Genomic DNA, 16,069 nt, shown 5'->3' on the forward strand with positions numbered 1-16,069 from the left:
TCATGTAACTTGCCCAAAGTCACACAACTATCAAGCACCACAAGTGAGCTTCTCAGCCAGACCCTCTGCCTTGTCAGACTATATACAGCACACAATCACTCCTGGGAGACAGTGTTTTATTAAGATTAACTTTGTGGTAGTGAGTAGGTTGAGTTTGGGGTGGGGTAGATTATGCAAGGATCCAGGAGAGCCTACTGAATTCAGTCATTTGATAACAAGGGATTGACCTAGAAGGAGTGATAATGAGAACAGAATGTAGAGATAGGAGAGTCAACTTTGCAGAAGATATTGCCAGGATTTGACAAATTGGATTTAGAAATTGTGTGTATATGTGGTGGGGGAGAGTCAAAGATGCCTCTCAAATTTCAAGCTTGAATGACTAGAATGATAATATGGCTAACAGAAAGTATTATTCCAGGTCTTCCTCCTGAATCGGGAAGGAAATTAATAACTTTGGATGCTTGGAGTGTGTCCAATCAAATCTTATTTAAAAAAACTTTTACTGATGCCTTTTATTTTTATATCACAGTTATTTCTAGGTCTCTACCACTGTCCCACCCTCTCCCCTATCAAACCCTTCTTTGTAACAAACAAAAAACCTCATTAAACAAGACTACCAGATAGGGACTCTGACCGTCTCCTTTTGTATATCTCCCCCACACTTCTGTCAAAGGGAGACAACTATGTTCCTTTATTTGTTCACCATTTCTTTTTTGCTTTCTCAGTCTTTCAGAGCTCAGGTTCCTGGTGATTTTTCTCCTGTCTATGTAGCAGGATTTATTACATTTATATACCAATTGACTTTTGCTCTACTTTGTTTCCAGCTTTTGTTGTACTTGTTGTTACCACAGAGTCCTACTGAAACTGTTTTCATCTTTGAACTTCTTGGGGTATATGTCTAGTAGAGGGATTTATTCAGTCAAAATGTATGAAGTAATGTCACACATTTGCATAATTCCAAATGGAGAGCCAAAATGGATGGATTGATTCACAGCTCTACCAACAGTGTACAAGTATTCCTTTCTTCCCACAACTCCTCCAGCATGATCCTCATTTTTGTTTTCTTAGTCAATTTTCAGGGTGAGAGGTGAAAACTCAGAATTTTTAAAATTTGTATTTCTCTTATTATTATTGATTTAGAGCAAGTTTCCAAATGGCAATTAATGTAATTTATAATTTGCAATTCTCTCTAAAATTGTTCATATCTTGTGATCACTTATCTTTGAGGAACGGCTCTTGGTTATTCCTTTTTTGTATCCTTGAGTGTCAAGATAGTGCTGGGAACACAACTGATAGTTCATAAATTCTTCCTGTTGATTCAATTCAGCAAACGTTTATGGAAATAAATCTGATATTAAGCTATAGAGAGAGGAAAACTACCAAGACTAAATAGTAACCTTTTGAAACTAGGTGTGAAAGTACTGTTATCCTTGCTGAAACTGGAAGTTGAATCTTATTTCAAGACTTTCTTGAAATTTCAATCTTCCTTTCATGTAGGAAACTGGTGGAGTTTGCTAGTTTTGTCCATGGAGTCCCAAATTTTATGCATGTGTGTACTTGGATTCATCAGGTGTCATCTTTCGGAGTTTACCCACACAGAGCAAAATGAGTGTAAGAAACCAGAGACTCCAGCCAATAGCTGCTGCGATCCAACCATCTTCATCCATTCCATGCTTACAGCACTGGGCAGCCTTTGAGCAGAAATCTACATCTGTTGAAAAGGAAAAAGAGACACATTTCACCGTCCTCCTTCCTTTTCCTCCTCCCTCTGCCTAAATATTTTTTCATTTCAAATGTCGCCATCCATGGAGTTTCCCTCTATGATCCAAAGTGATATTAGTGAACAGAGATTAGAAGCATGTGGTCTATGGCTTGTTATCCTAAGAGTGGGGATGAATTTGCCTGATTTATCTGCAAATCTTCCCAGTCCCCTTTGCCCACCCCATAAATGAATCATATTTATGAGAGAGCTTGCCAGTGTCAGATCTATAGTCATGTGGAACAAGGCCAAACTAAGGAATCTACAAGAAAATCAAACCACTAGAATCTTGGCCTCACTAACCTTGTGTGGTGACCAATAGAGCTAACTGACCACAGTCAGTGAAACGCAAAAGAAAATTTCTTACTTTTATGTTTTAAGGTCTTTCCTGGAGCAAGATCTTAGAAAATTATAAATGTCCGTGTGTATCTAATCTGAATCCAAAGACCAGATTATGATTGAACTATTGAAAATTATAGTACTCTCTTCTCTCATCTTCTACCTATTTATAAATAGGCAAAAAATTGCTGTTTGAGCCCACAATTATACATCTCATCCAACTCCATCACCTTATTAGCAACACAGTAGAATGCATATAAACTTCCATTTTCCATCTAGTAATTTAATTATATAGTAGTTTCTGGGTTCCTTGGGCAACGTTCCCAAGTTTGCTTTGAAATACCTGTAAATAATAAAACGTTTGTTTCCCTTGTCCCTAAGGCTAATTAGGTTTTTAAATGTCATCTTAGGGTGAGACTATCCTAAAAAAAGATAACAAAATAAGTTAAACAAAAGGTTGAAGAAGAATTTGTCAGAACAGGCATAAATCTACTATTTTACATTCGACTACAAATAATGTTCTAATGTTTTAATTACAGAAGCATGGAGACAGAGCTAGAGGGCATCTTAGATGTCCAATTCCCTTTGCCATCTAGAGGAGGAACATGAGTCTCAAAGAACTTAAGTGACTTGTTTTAAATTATAGAGCTAGAATTCAAAGCAAGTCCTCTTATTCCAACTGTATGGTTCTTCCTAGTACTCCATATTTAGTATGTCCAGCTCCATGCCATCTCTCCCCTCCCCATCCAGTGCTATGACAGGTATGATATTACATATTCAATAAAAGCCTCTAGATTCCAGATTCAACTGTTCTGTAAAGCAATTTGGAACTATGTCCAAAGGGCTATATAACCTTTGACCTAGCAATACCACTACTAGGTCTGTATCGCCAAAGACATAAAAAACAAAAAGGAACAATAGGTACAAAAATATTTTTAACACCTCTTTTCTTGCAGCAAAGAATATGAAATTGAGGGGATGCCCATCAATTGGAGAATGGTGGAACAAATTGCGGTATGTGATTATGATGGAATACTATTATGCTAGAAGAAATAATGAGTAGGATGCTCTCAGAAAAACGTGGAGTTACATGAGTTGATGCAAAGTGAAATGTACTGTGTAAAAGTAACAGCAATATTGTAAGATGATCAGTTGTGAATCAGCAACCAATCCAAGATAGCTCTGAAGGACTTGTGATGAAAAATGCTATCCATTCCCAGAGAAAGAACTGATGGTGTCTGAATACGGACTGAAGCAATACTTTCTTTCTTTACTTTTCTTGAGGCTTTTTTTTTGGATCTATGTTTTCTTTCACAACATGACTATTATGGAAATGTTTTGCATGACTACACATATGTAACCTATATCAAATTACCTGCCTTTTCAATTGGGGTAGGGGTAGGGAAGAAGAGAGAGAATTTTGAACTCAAAGTTTTAAAAACAAATCTTAAAAATTGTTTTACATGTAACTTGGGGGAAAATAGAATACTGAATAAATTAAAACAAAATTTAAACCTCTAGATTCCAGCAAATTACAAGCAATGTTTATGAGAAAATTTACATTCTGGAAACAGTCACCTTATATGGGTATCTAGGGTAGCAATATTTTAGCATCCAAAGGATGGAAGTCTAAGGGAGACAGATTTTGGCCCAACATAGAGGGAATGTATGTTATAGAGCATGCTATACTAGAAAGATTAATGGAGTTGGAGTCAAAGAATCTGGGTTCAAATCCTGGCTCTGTCACTCATGACTTTAGGCAACTGTTTAACCATGGTTTGCCTCATTTTCTATATCTGTAAAATGACTTTAGATCATATCTAAAGTCCCTTCCACTTCTATGACACTGCAAATTCCTGGCAACCTTGTGAGGTAGTAAATTCCCTTCTACTGAAATTCTTTAAATAGAGGCTGAGTGACCATGTCAAAAATGCTACAGATTAAGTTCTTGCATTGGATAGATTGGACTAAGTGCCTTTCAGCCCTGAGATTCTATCATTCTGAGATTCTCCCTAATGTATATTTTAATCATCCTCCATTTTATCTCAAATTACATGAGGTGATTGGATTTTTAGGTTCTCCATGGAGTCTTCTACCTGCTGACCCTCAAGATAGATTAGAAGAAAGACTCAGTAATCTATTAGGCTTCTTTTTGAGAACAGGGAGAAACTAGATTCATGCACAAGAAAAGGGGAAAGTGCCGTAAGATGCTAAGTTGTCCCCACAAAGTGGGGACACCTACTAATCATCTCAACCAATAAATGAGACTTAAAGAATAGATGGGGTTTAAACACCAGTCCATGGAGTTCCAGCAGTTGTAGAAAGCTTACTAGGGCACTGTGCTGTAAATCCCGAGTCTGACACCAGAGAAGGAACCATTGAGGAGTTGTGTGTTTCTGAAAGAACAAAAACAAAAGACAGAGAGGCACAATCAGTACAATAAATTGTACTCAGGTGAAGGTTTACTAATCCTTCCTGGAAATCAGAGACAATTAGACTCAAGGTAGGGTGGATCACAGTTGTTGCTCTTACAAGTTTACCTTGACTTTGTAAAAGGCGTGCCAGTTGTAAGGAAATGGAATTCTTTGCTTTAACAGCCAAGGTCAAGTTCATTTCAGCTTCATTCAAAACTCATTTCATACCTGTCAGACTTAAAGGTGGAGGAAAGAGCCTTGGACTTGGAGTCTGTAGACTTTGGGGTTCATCACCTAGCTCTGTCCCTTGCTAGCTCCAAGACCAGAAGCAAACCAACCTCCTGGGCTTGTTTCTTCATCTGTAAAGTGGGTAGAATATTCTAATATTCTAATCTACTCTAATTCTATTAACTCTAATCCTAGAGTTGGAAGGAACCCTAGAGGTCATTCAGTCCACCTCCTATGTTTTGCAGATTATTAAATAGCTTGCAGATTAATTAACATTTGAGATTTTCATCAGCCTGGGGCATTCCACATTTGAAAAGTTCCTCCAACAATGCAAATCAATGTCTATAACTTAGTTTATGAATACATATTACGCAATGTACCCAATAATATGTACTCTATGTACCCAAAATACATAGAGATTAGATGACTTGCCCAGGATTGTACAGCTAGCAAATGTCTTACGGATTCAAATGGAATTTGAACTAACATCTTCCTTACTCCAACTCTAGCTGTCTATTCATTACTCAATATTGCCTCTCACAGATTGATACTAAAACCAAAACAACAGCCTGGAATGTTTTCCTCAACTTTGCCACTTGTTTTCAAGTCAGCCTGTATTACAAGCTGCTTAAGGTTTTAGGCACAATATATCCAAGGCTGAGCAATGGGAACTTTAGAGTATCAGTCTAGTCCTTCATCTTGGACAACCACCTTTTGGGCTATTCCTCATCCTGCTGAACATGCCCAGGGTCTGAGGTTATAAGACTCTCGCTTGTAGTCAGTGATTGCAAGACATTGCTATAATGTAGATGAAAGTTTTCTGTGACTGTAACTCACTATACAAATTTGAGTCCCTATTAAATGGATTTTAATGGAATGTACATATTTATTAAGGAATCCCTAATATTTCCTCAAGATTAGTGCAGGCATTTAAGGGTAGAAACCCTTAAGCAGCCCTAGAAAAAGAAGGACATGTCCCCAGGTTATTGATATAAGCTTTTTGCATACATGATGAGAAGAAGATAAATATATTATTTGGGGTATATTTAGTCCAGGAATAAATTTTGAAGATATTCCTTCCAGGACATTATAATGCTATTTCATCCTATTTTCTTGGCATGACAGGAAGCTGTAGAAAACTCCCACGTTCCCATCTTAGGACATTGTGTCCTTCAGGGACACATTGGTTTTTGTAGGCAGTGGAATACTAGTTTGAAAAGGGACCTATTATTTAGCCAAAGGCATGAAACTGTCATTTTAACTAAAGTTTTATGCAACCCCACTCCAAGCTTCTCAAATGTCTTACCCAAGTACTGTCATTAGTTGATGTAATCTGACATACATTTTTTTTACAAATGAAAGGCATGGGGGGGGAGGGGGGCATATTTGGATAGGAGAAATTGATTTCCCAACTGTTTTCACCTGTACAATAAAAATCGTTTTCTTAACTGGCCCTGTCTCCTTTGCCAAGGAAAGTAAAAATAGTTTCCTACCTATGTGAAGCTAAAATCAATTGGTGATATTATGTTTACTGCAGAAAGGCAAACCCTGATTATTCCAGGATTATGAATGGAATTTGGGAACTCTCTAAGCACTCCAATGCAAAGGAAGTTTTGTGTTCATGGCGTAAGAGTTAAGGATCTAACACTGTTGCTCCTTAGATGCTTCAACCTTAGGGGCAGGTCTGGGGGTCTGGGATAGCACTTCCATTGAGAGGGGATCCAGTTGCATTCACTATAGTTTCTGGTGCAAAGGATTCCAGGGAAATATGGCAGTTGAAAAGTGTAGGGATGAGTTGGTTAGAAGGGGAGAGGTCAGCTAAAGAGGGGAGGGGGTTGGTTTATAGGTCCTAAATTTAGAACTGGAAGAAACCTTAAAAACCATCTAGTTTAACCTTCTTATTTTACAAATGAAGAAACTGCAACCCATTTGAAGTGGCTGAAGTCACTGATATGTGTCAGAACAGGAGTTTGAACCTAGATTCTCTGCTCCAGTCAGTATGTTGGATATGATATGGGTTTGATACCACTATTATTTTGTTGTTGTTCAGTCATTTCAGTTGTGTTTGATCCTTCATGACCCATTTGGATCACAAAGATGCTGGACTGGTTTGCCATTTCTCTCTCATTTTGCAGATGAAGAAACTGAGGCAAACAGGGATAAGTGACTAGGGTCCCACAGTTGGTAGGTGAGGTTTCTGAGGCCAGGTTTGAGTGCAGGAAGATGAGTTTTTCTGACTTCAGATCTGTCACTCTATCCATTGTTCTACCCTAGCTTCCCACCTGTGCTAATTCATTTACCTTAAAGACATCAAAGAAAGAGGAAAAATGATCCATATGTATAAAAATATTTATAGCAGCTCTTTTTGTGGTGGTAAAAAACTGGAACTTATGCACAGCAACAACCACAGTGTGTGAGAGTTTTTTCTGGTAGACTTAGATTTTTGTAATAACACAAGAACTTCTTACCAAAAAAAAAAAAAATCCCAATGGAGGATCTCAAGGCAAAATGCCTGCCACACTCAGAGAGAGAAATATGGAAGTCACTCACATATTGTAGCAGATCATGTTTGTGTATGTGTATGTGTTTGTGTATCATGTTCTGATTTGTTATACGATTTCTTTCATTTATCTTAGTCTGACTACATAGCATGACTATAGTGAAAATATACTCAATAGGAAAGTATATGTAGAATCTATACAGAATTGTATGCAGTCGTGGGGAGGGAGGGGGGTAGTGGGGAGTAGGTGGGGAGGGATAAAATCGCAATTGTATGGCAGTGATTGTTAAACATTACAAAATAAAAAAAAACTGGAACTTAAATGGATATCCATCAATTAGGAGAAAAGTAAACAAATTATGATTTATGTATGTGATAGAATACTATTGTACCATAAGAAAAGTCGGGGACAGTTTTAGAGAAACCTAATTAGACTTATGAATTTATACAGAATGAAGGGCGCAGAGCCAGAAGAACAGTTTATATACAGTAATAACATTATGAAGATAAACAACTTTGAAAGAGTTAAAAGTTATAATTAATCCAATGACCAACCATTCTGATACTGGAAACAGCTATCAAGTAAAGTGGCTGATTGAAAAACAATAACACAATTTCTACGTCCAAATAGGTGTCCCTTTCAAAGTCACCTTGTGTACCTGTACATTTGTTGTTCAGTTGTTTGCGTTGTGTCTAACTCTTCATGACCCCATATGGGATTTTCTTGGCACATACTGGAATGGTTTGCCATTTCCTTCTCCAAGTATCTGTACATTTACTAGTGGCAATTTACACGACTGCTTCATGCTTATAAAATGCTTTGCTTATATGCTCTCATTTGTCTCTGATGATCTAAACATTTTAGGATTACTATTTTACAAATGGTCTGAGAGTCATTTTACAAGCCATAAAATTAACTACCTCATTGCTTTATATTGAGACCTGGTTTTGAACCAAAGATCTAGCTTGTTCACCCACCTTATTCATTATTAATTGCAAATGTTTATTAGCTGTTTTCAAAAATCAGTTCCATCTTCAAAAGATGTGAAATGATGCATGTAAAGCACTTGGCAAACCTTAAGCATGAGGTCATCTATTAATATTACTACTATCATTTTGTTATTACAATGACTCTTATTAAGATTTGCTGCCACTGGGGCTTGTTTTTAAAAGAAACGTGTCACAAATTGTAAAGGCAATTCTAATGGGGACATTTCAAAAATGGTTTTAAGCACGAGCAGCATCATTAGAACTAGTAAATAGTCTTACATAATGATTGCTCTTCAGGACAAAACACATTCAGACTCTGGCATGTTTGTTACAAATCGGTTGTGTTACCCTTTGAATCACACATCATGGCTCTCTCAACCACTTGCCACAATAAACATTCCTGGTAGTTATTTCCTGTCTACTTTGTAGTGAAGCCAAACTAATCTTCATCTTTCCGACTATACTTTCTCTACTTGAAAAAATCTGAGAACCCCTGAATTTACAATGACTCACAGAAAAAAGAAAAGACAGCACAAGGGAAGACGGGTAGTGAAGAGAGCAAGAGGCAAAGATTCAATATTTGGAGGAAGAATAATGAAAGTGTAGTGTTAATTCCCAGCAAAACTATGCTGTGGACCAATTGTCCTTTCTAGATTGAGTGTGGTACCCCACCCACAGCACCTGAGGAGGGAAGACAAGTAGGGGAGGACCTGGAGAAAGTCAGGGGTTAAAAGAGTAGGACACAGGAAGGTGTCCTTTAAAACGTGTGTGTGTGTGTGTGTGTGTGTGTGTGTGTGTGTGTTTGTATATTTTACCTGAAATTTATAAGGAATTTGCTCTAAATTAAGGGTAGCACCCATTTCCCATTGATTAAGGTATGGTCAACAAATGTGAAGAGAAAATTTAGAAATGTGGAAAAATATATAGCAAATCATCACTAAACCTTTTTTTATGAAGAAATGCCATTCTTAAAAATTTTGAGATACTACTTCATTTCTATTAAATTGACAAAAATAAGTAAAAGTGAAAAGTCAACTCTGGAAGAGTTGGGGAGAAACAAGGACCTAGATCCATTGCTGATTGAATTAGAAGTAGTAGAATCTTTTATCTTTATCATTGTTTGAAAATTTATATTTTTGTGATTATGTTACAAAATACATAATAGATAGAACACTGGACTTGGAATCAGAAAGACTCATTTTTCTGAGTTCAAATCCATTCTTAGATATTTGCTAGCTGTATGACCCTAGGCAAGTCACTTAGCCCTGTTTTTCTTAGTCCCTCATCTGTAAAAGGAACTGGAGAAAGAAATGGCAAATGACTTCAGCATCTCTGCCAAGAAAATCCCAAATGGACCCAGACATAATCGAATCTAACAACAACAAAAACAAAAACACAGTAATAGATGTATGTAATATATTAATGAGTAAATAATACATATTGGGTGCTAACTACTTGAAATTTTTTTTTTACTGCTTGGATCCATGGTCAAAAATCTTTTACATTAAGAGTAAAACTTTTAAACAGATTGGCAAAAATTGTAAGTAAAGGGAGATAGTATGATCACATTTGCCTGAATAAGTATAACTACATACTGCTTTCCCAAGAATGGTTTGAGAAGCAAGCCTTTTTCATATCCCCTCATTCAATAGAAAAAGCATGGACAAATTATTTGTAATAGCATAATCTTTTTTGGAGAATGATCTGACATGTTGCAAGTGTTACAGAATAAGAAGGTGAAATATTGAAAAGTCAATAAAAGAGCCATCAAAGCTGTAATGACTATATGTAAGGAAAAGTGTATACACAAATGCATGTGCAGGGTAAATGGAATGAACAGAGGCACAGAGAGAGTAGCTAATAGGCTGTGACAAGCATTTTCTATTTTGGAATTGATTTGCAAAATGTTAGTAGTGAAATTTCAGCTTAATTGTTGTTGTTTGAAGTTCTGTACATAATGTATTCCTTAATTTATAAAGAAGTCAGGATTTCTATTAGTAACAGTTTTGTGGACCATCAAAATTTTGCTGCTAATGCTGGTCCAGACTGGCAATTGGGAAACAACAGTATAGAGAAGCAGTTCACAACCATTTTGGGCTCAGGTCTCCTTTAAACTCTCAATTATTGATGACTGCCCCACCCAAAGAGCTATTGTTTTATGTGGGTTATATCTATGAATATTTACTGTTAGAAATGGAAATGTCTTCTTATTTATTATGAAAATAGTTTAGAACCTATCACAACCAAGGTTCCTCAGACTAGACTTTAAGAGTAGCTGATGTGGAATACTATCCTGGAAAACAAAGAAATGTGATGCCTCAGTTTCTTCATTTGTAAAATGAGCATAAATAATCTCTAAGTTCCCTTTCACCTCTGAGACCTCTATTCTAAAAAGTGCTGGGCACCCAGAAAGCACTATACAAATGCTCATTCCTTCCCCAGGCTTTTCCCTTTCCCTTATCATCCTTTGATGTTATGAACAAAGGAACAGTGTAATCAATCCTAGGGAGGTTTCTTAACCTCTGTGTACATTAGTTTTTTCCACTTGTCAGACGAAGTTATTATCTCATTTTATCTGTCTTAGAGAGATAGTCAGAGAATACATCAGATAGTCTACTAGCTATGTACTATTCAAAGGATTATTAATTGTGAAGAAAAAGGAGAAATAATAAGGGGCTTAGAATATTGTAAGAAAGCAGTACCTCAAGGAGGGAGGGAGGGGGAGAGAGGATTAAATAAATAGATACACTTCCCAAAGATTCATAATTTCATTGGTGAGGGTGCTCCCTTCAGCTAATATCCAGATCCCAACCCCTCCACGCCTTAGTAGACAATATAATAGTCTACTATTGGCCAGTTGTTGCAGCAAAAAAAAAAAAAACAAAACCAACCCCCCAAAAAACAACCAACAAACTCATCACCTGGTGGCCAGCCCAGAGATAATGAGCCTCTCAAAATTAAACTAAACTGGCCCTTACATGACAGACACAGTACATTCCAAACAGAGCAGAAACTGGCAGTGTCTCTGGAAGACTCAGGGGAGTAGGGGTTGGAGGTAGGGGTTGAAAAAAAGAGTGATTTCCCTGACCCCCTGGGAAAAGAGAAGCTACTGGTAAGTAACAAAATGAAAATCCTTTTGGGTTAATTCAGTTGTTAGACTTGGGGAAATTTTATTTTTGTTGCTCTTAGCAATGGCAGACAAAAGTTGAATACATTTCAGAAGAGTAATATCAGCATATCTATCAGTTTGCTCCAAGTGAGGTCTGGGAATTTGATCTTTTCCAACAAGAAATTAAACCTAACAACATCTTCCTCCCCAATTCCCAGCTCAATCTTGACTGGAAAGGCCTGTTTCCTTTTTCCTAGGGCCAAATAACCTCCCTCCTTTTATCTCCCTGTTTTCTTCCCTTCTTCCCTCACCCTCCCTCTTTGCTTTGTGGAGAATAAACCCCACAATTCTACCTGCTAAGCAAGTTGTGTAGAAGGACGCAGACAAGAGGACGAGGCTGATGGGAACGTAGATTACAGAGGAAAGCTGCTTCATGGTGGAGATGGGAGGCACCTATCCAGACTGCCCTAGTACCGCTTGTCCTCTGGAAACCTTGAAAATGACTCTGGCAGACCACAGGGAAACCTCTGCTCTCCTCTTTAGAAGAAAAGAGAAGGGGTGGAGCAAAGTGAACTTGCATCTGCTGTCACACCTTTGCTCTTGCTTCTAGAAAGGAGAAAGGATTCCCTCCCCCTACTTTCAAATTCTGGAATTTGGGGAGAAGTGGAGACAGTTTCTGAAGTTCCTGTTTTTAAAAAGGGGAAGTGTTTGCGTTTGGTTTTTTTTTTTTTTTTTGATGAATTTATTGAATGGGGACAGAGGACCGGCTAAGTTGGCTATGTCAGCTTCATTTTCAGATACTTGCTAGCTATGTAGCCCTAGGTAAATCACTTAACCTCTCTCAGTCTCAGTTTCCTTATCTGTAAAATGGGAATCATAATAGGGCTGTTGTGAGGATCAAATGATACTATATAAATATTAACTATTAACTTATTATTTGTAGGGGGGGAGAAGAAACAAATATGCATAGCAAGTAAATGCAAAAAAGTAAGCCAAATAGTTTCAAGAGGAAGAGAGGCAAAGATTTCAGGAGACAAAGATTTCCAGCCCTAAACTCTACCTTTAACTTACCATGTAACTTACTCACTCTGGTCTTCAGTTTCCTCATCTATAAAAGAAGTGGGTGGGGCATGGTGATCTCTAAGGTCTTTTATGGTATTAATAGTCTAGGGTTAGATGGTTTGGTAGTGCTCCCATCCAAGAAACCATTGTTTGCCCAGCCACAAACCTGCTCTATTCAGTAATAGAATTTAAGAGCTGAAAGGGACTTAGGAAATTATGTAGCCCAACCCTTTCAGTTATAAGATGAGGGAAGATGAAATCTAAAGAAATTGGATAATTTTTCCAAGGTCATATGGATAATCAGTTTCAGGGCCAGGTTTTGAACCCACATCTCTGATTTCAAATTCAGCGCTGTATGCAAGAGGCTGCAAAAATTTTCAGCAGCAGGTTTCCAATTATAAACAGAAGGTGAGCCATTATGGTAACTGGTAAATTTCCATTCTTTCTTGGAAAGAGTGCTGGACTTGAACTCTATTCAAGTTATTTACAAACCATAGGGCTTTAGGAATATCCCCTAAAGCCCCTTTAGCCTCATTTTCCTTAAATATAAAAATTACAAGTTTGGACCTAATGATCTCTAAGGTTCTTTTCAGCTCTTAAATCTGTGATGGGTTTCTACAGTTCTAAAATGGAGATAATGATCCTTTGTCCCTCAATATATGAGTTTGGGGTGATAAAAATGGTGTTAACTTCTCATAACATCAGTAGAACTTGTACACTGAATTTTTTTTTCTAAGACAAGGGACTGCTGTGCAGAGATCTCTTCATATTTTCATTTGAGTCCTCTTGTGACAATGATCCTTGTTTTTGTGAAGCCTGGAAGGAGTTAGAACTGAAGACAACAAAAGAATAAGCTAATAACAAGGCACCCTCCTCTCACCTCATACTCAGGAACTTACGTTCTCACTTGAATGTCAACATCTTTTGTTTTATGCCTCTTTAAAGCACTTTGTTTCAGCTGTGTGTTTACATCACTTTGTTAGAAGTGCGGAAGGCTCTCCTTGTCCCAGCAGTCCATAGCCCTCATCAACTTCATATAATTAGAATAGGACAGGACCTCAGAGGTCACCTAGTCCAACACACATCTTTAGACAAATCCCAACCTGTAGCATTCTCAACAAGGGACCATTCAACCTCTAACAGAAGATCTCTCATAGGGAGCTTGCTATGTCCTAAGAAAGCTCATTCTACTCTTGGACAGCTCTAATTGAGCAGCTATCACATATCCCTTAAATCCTTTCTTCTTCAGTTCAATAGTCCTGATTTTTTTCAACTGATCCACATTATGGCAATAATCTTTCTAATGAGCAGACATGCAGAACTAAGACCTTGGCCCTGACCTTAGAGATCATATGCTTTACTTCCTCCTCCTAATTGTAATGATAGGGAAACCAAAGTCTACAGAGGGGAAATAATTTGTCCAAGGTCACAAAGATAGTAAATAGCTGAACCAGGATGTAACTGGAATTTCTGGTTGAAATACAGGACCTTTCTGCCCTGACATATTACCTTTCCTCCTCTCATAAACAAATTTCCCCAAAAAGCAGCATGGTGTCCTGAAAAGAGCTCTAGATATGATGTAAGAAGACCTGGATTCTGTGATGTCAAAAAGCATCTTTCCTTCAGCACCTCTACTAGTACATCAGTGAGTTGCATTAGGTTCATTTCCTAGGATCTTGAAAATGAGGAGAATAACACTTTCTCTCCCTACTGCAAAAAGTGGCTGTAAGTGTCCAGTGAGACTATATAACTGAAAGTGCTTTGTAATTGTCAAGCATGATATAATAATATTTTGTTATCATAATGTTGACCGGTAACTCAGTTTTGACCCAAAGAGACCAAGGCAGGGCCGTTAAGATCTGACACAATAGGGACTGGGGTGGGGAAGGTAGTGTTGTGATAGCCTTTTAAATCCAATTTACGTCATTAACATTTTCTTCCTCACTTTTTGTTTTGTTTTTAGACAATGTGGTTAAATGACTTGCCTAGGGTCATATGACTGATGAGTGCCTGAGAATGGATTTGAACTCAGATCCTCCTGATACCAGGGCCAGTGCTCTATCCACTGCTCTACCTAGTTGTCTCCCTCCCCCCAATCACTTTTTAAGGTCTAAACAATCAATAAGATAGTAAATTAGACCCTGATTTGTAGCATTTATCATTTTCAGATGTATGAATGCTCATGCTAAAAATTTAATAAGGAACTTTAGAGTTGGTCTCACCATCCCCCTGGTTGAGGTACTTGTCTGATTGATCTGGAGAGATTGCTACAGTCTTTTGTAATCTGCAACACCATCTTTAAGTATTAAGTGTCTAAAATAGCAAATGACACTAAGTTAAACACTGGTAAAAGAAGGGAAAAAAATGCCCTTGGTAGCAGGGAGGAGGGAACCAAGGGGGGTAACTCACCGAATAAGATAAGAACCCTGTAGTGAGCTGAGATTTCAACAATGTGGGCACTCCCTCCCCTGACAAAGATCACCAGCCTCCAGATTCCAGAGATTGTTCTTAGGAGCTGTTTTGGGCTCTCCCTGATGCAGAACCTTTCTGAATTCAGCTAATCTGATCATCTGAAAGCAGAAATACTGAATTTGGAGGATTGTTATTCAAATCCTAGCCCTACCTGTGTGACCTTCTGCAAGTCATTTAATCTGTATGGGCCTCAGTTTCCTCCTCAGTGAAATGAAAGGCTTCCATTAGCAGCCCTAGAAGGTTCTTTCCTGCTCTTAGTTCTTATGCTTGTAAGTATTCCTGAGTTATTACTTGATAATATTGGTCAGTCCAGTCCAACTCTTTGTGACCTTATCTGGCGTTTTCTTGGCAGAGATACTGGAGTGGTTTACCATTTCCTTCTCCAGCTCATTTGTCAGATGAGAAAACTGAGGCAAACAGGGCTAAGTGACTTGTCCAGGGTCACACAGCTAATAAGTGTCTGAGGCTAGATTTGAACTCAGATCTTCCTAACCATAGGTCCAGTGCTCTATTTACTGCCTACATTGTTTATTTACTCTGACCTTTAAATGTCCTCTATATGGCTCAATGGAAAAAGGGGTAAGCCTGGTGTCAGAAAGTCCCTTCTTCCTGAGTTCAAATCTGGTCTCAGACATTTACTACCTGGGCAAATCATTTATCATCTGTTTGCTTTGAACCATTGGAGAAGGAAATGTAAAGCACTCCAGTATCTTTACCAAGAAAATCCCAATGGGGTTATGTGGAGTTGGTCGTGACTCAGCGACAAGAAAACAATGAGAATGGAAGCCCCCTCTCGGTCTGTGACTATGGCGATTAAATTCCCACCTCCCAGAACTACACATATTTCTGCTTTATCCATTTGTGGGAGATATTTCTATTGGCACTGTCATGTTTGTGGTCAGATTGGCCTATTGTTTAGTAAGCACAAGTCTGAGTTCCCAGAAAGTAATTTTAAGATAAGGTATTATGGCAAAAACCAATACACTTTAGAAAAGCAATCAGTTATTTTTTGTTTTTCAATTTGGTCCATATACTAGGAAAGGAAAGTCAGTGTGGTCAAGGAATTTTTTTGGGCCAAGTCATTGTTTGGCCTCAGTTTCCTCATCTGTAAAATGAGCTGGAGAAGGAAATAACAAACCACTCCAGTGTCTTTGCTAAGTGGAGTCAGGAAGAGTTGGATAGGACTGAATACTAAG

The 16,069-nt window shown here is 37.9% G+C and overlaps 2 protein-coding genes across 2 annotated transcripts in view; one reads left to right on the forward strand and one right to left on the reverse strand.

The window, feature by feature from the left end:
* Window positions 1-640: 640 nt before the first annotated feature.
* Window positions 641-11,864, reverse strand: TMEM213 (transmembrane protein 213). The gene is made up of 3 exons (XM_072652603.1): window positions 11,693-11,864; window positions 4,429-4,494; window positions 641-1,711 (listed from the first exon to the last, which is right to left on the reverse strand). The coding sequence occupies exons 1-3, from the start codon at window positions 11,772-11,774 to the stop codon at window positions 1,542-1,544; spliced, it is 318 nt and encodes a 105-aa protein (XP_072508704.1). The 5' UTR covers window positions 11,775-11,864; the 3' UTR covers window positions 641-1,541.
* The window catches only part of ATP6V0A4 (ATPase H+ transporting V0 subunit a4), a 75,463-nt gene continuing 70,619 nt past the window's right edge, over window positions 11,226-16,069 (forward strand). Inside the window, exon 1 of the mRNA XM_072652602.1 lies at window positions 11,226-11,342. The gene's annotated coding sequence lies outside the window, so the exon portion shown is untranslated. The remainder of the gene's footprint in view (window positions 11,343-16,069) is intronic.

This window comes from Notamacropus eugenii, chromosome 3, assembly GCF_028372415.1.
Source record: "Notamacropus eugenii isolate mMacEug1 chromosome 3, mMacEug1.pri_v2, whole genome shotgun sequence".
Lineage (NCBI taxonomy): Eukaryota > Metazoa > Chordata > Mammalia > Diprotodontia > Macropodidae > Notamacropus > Notamacropus eugenii.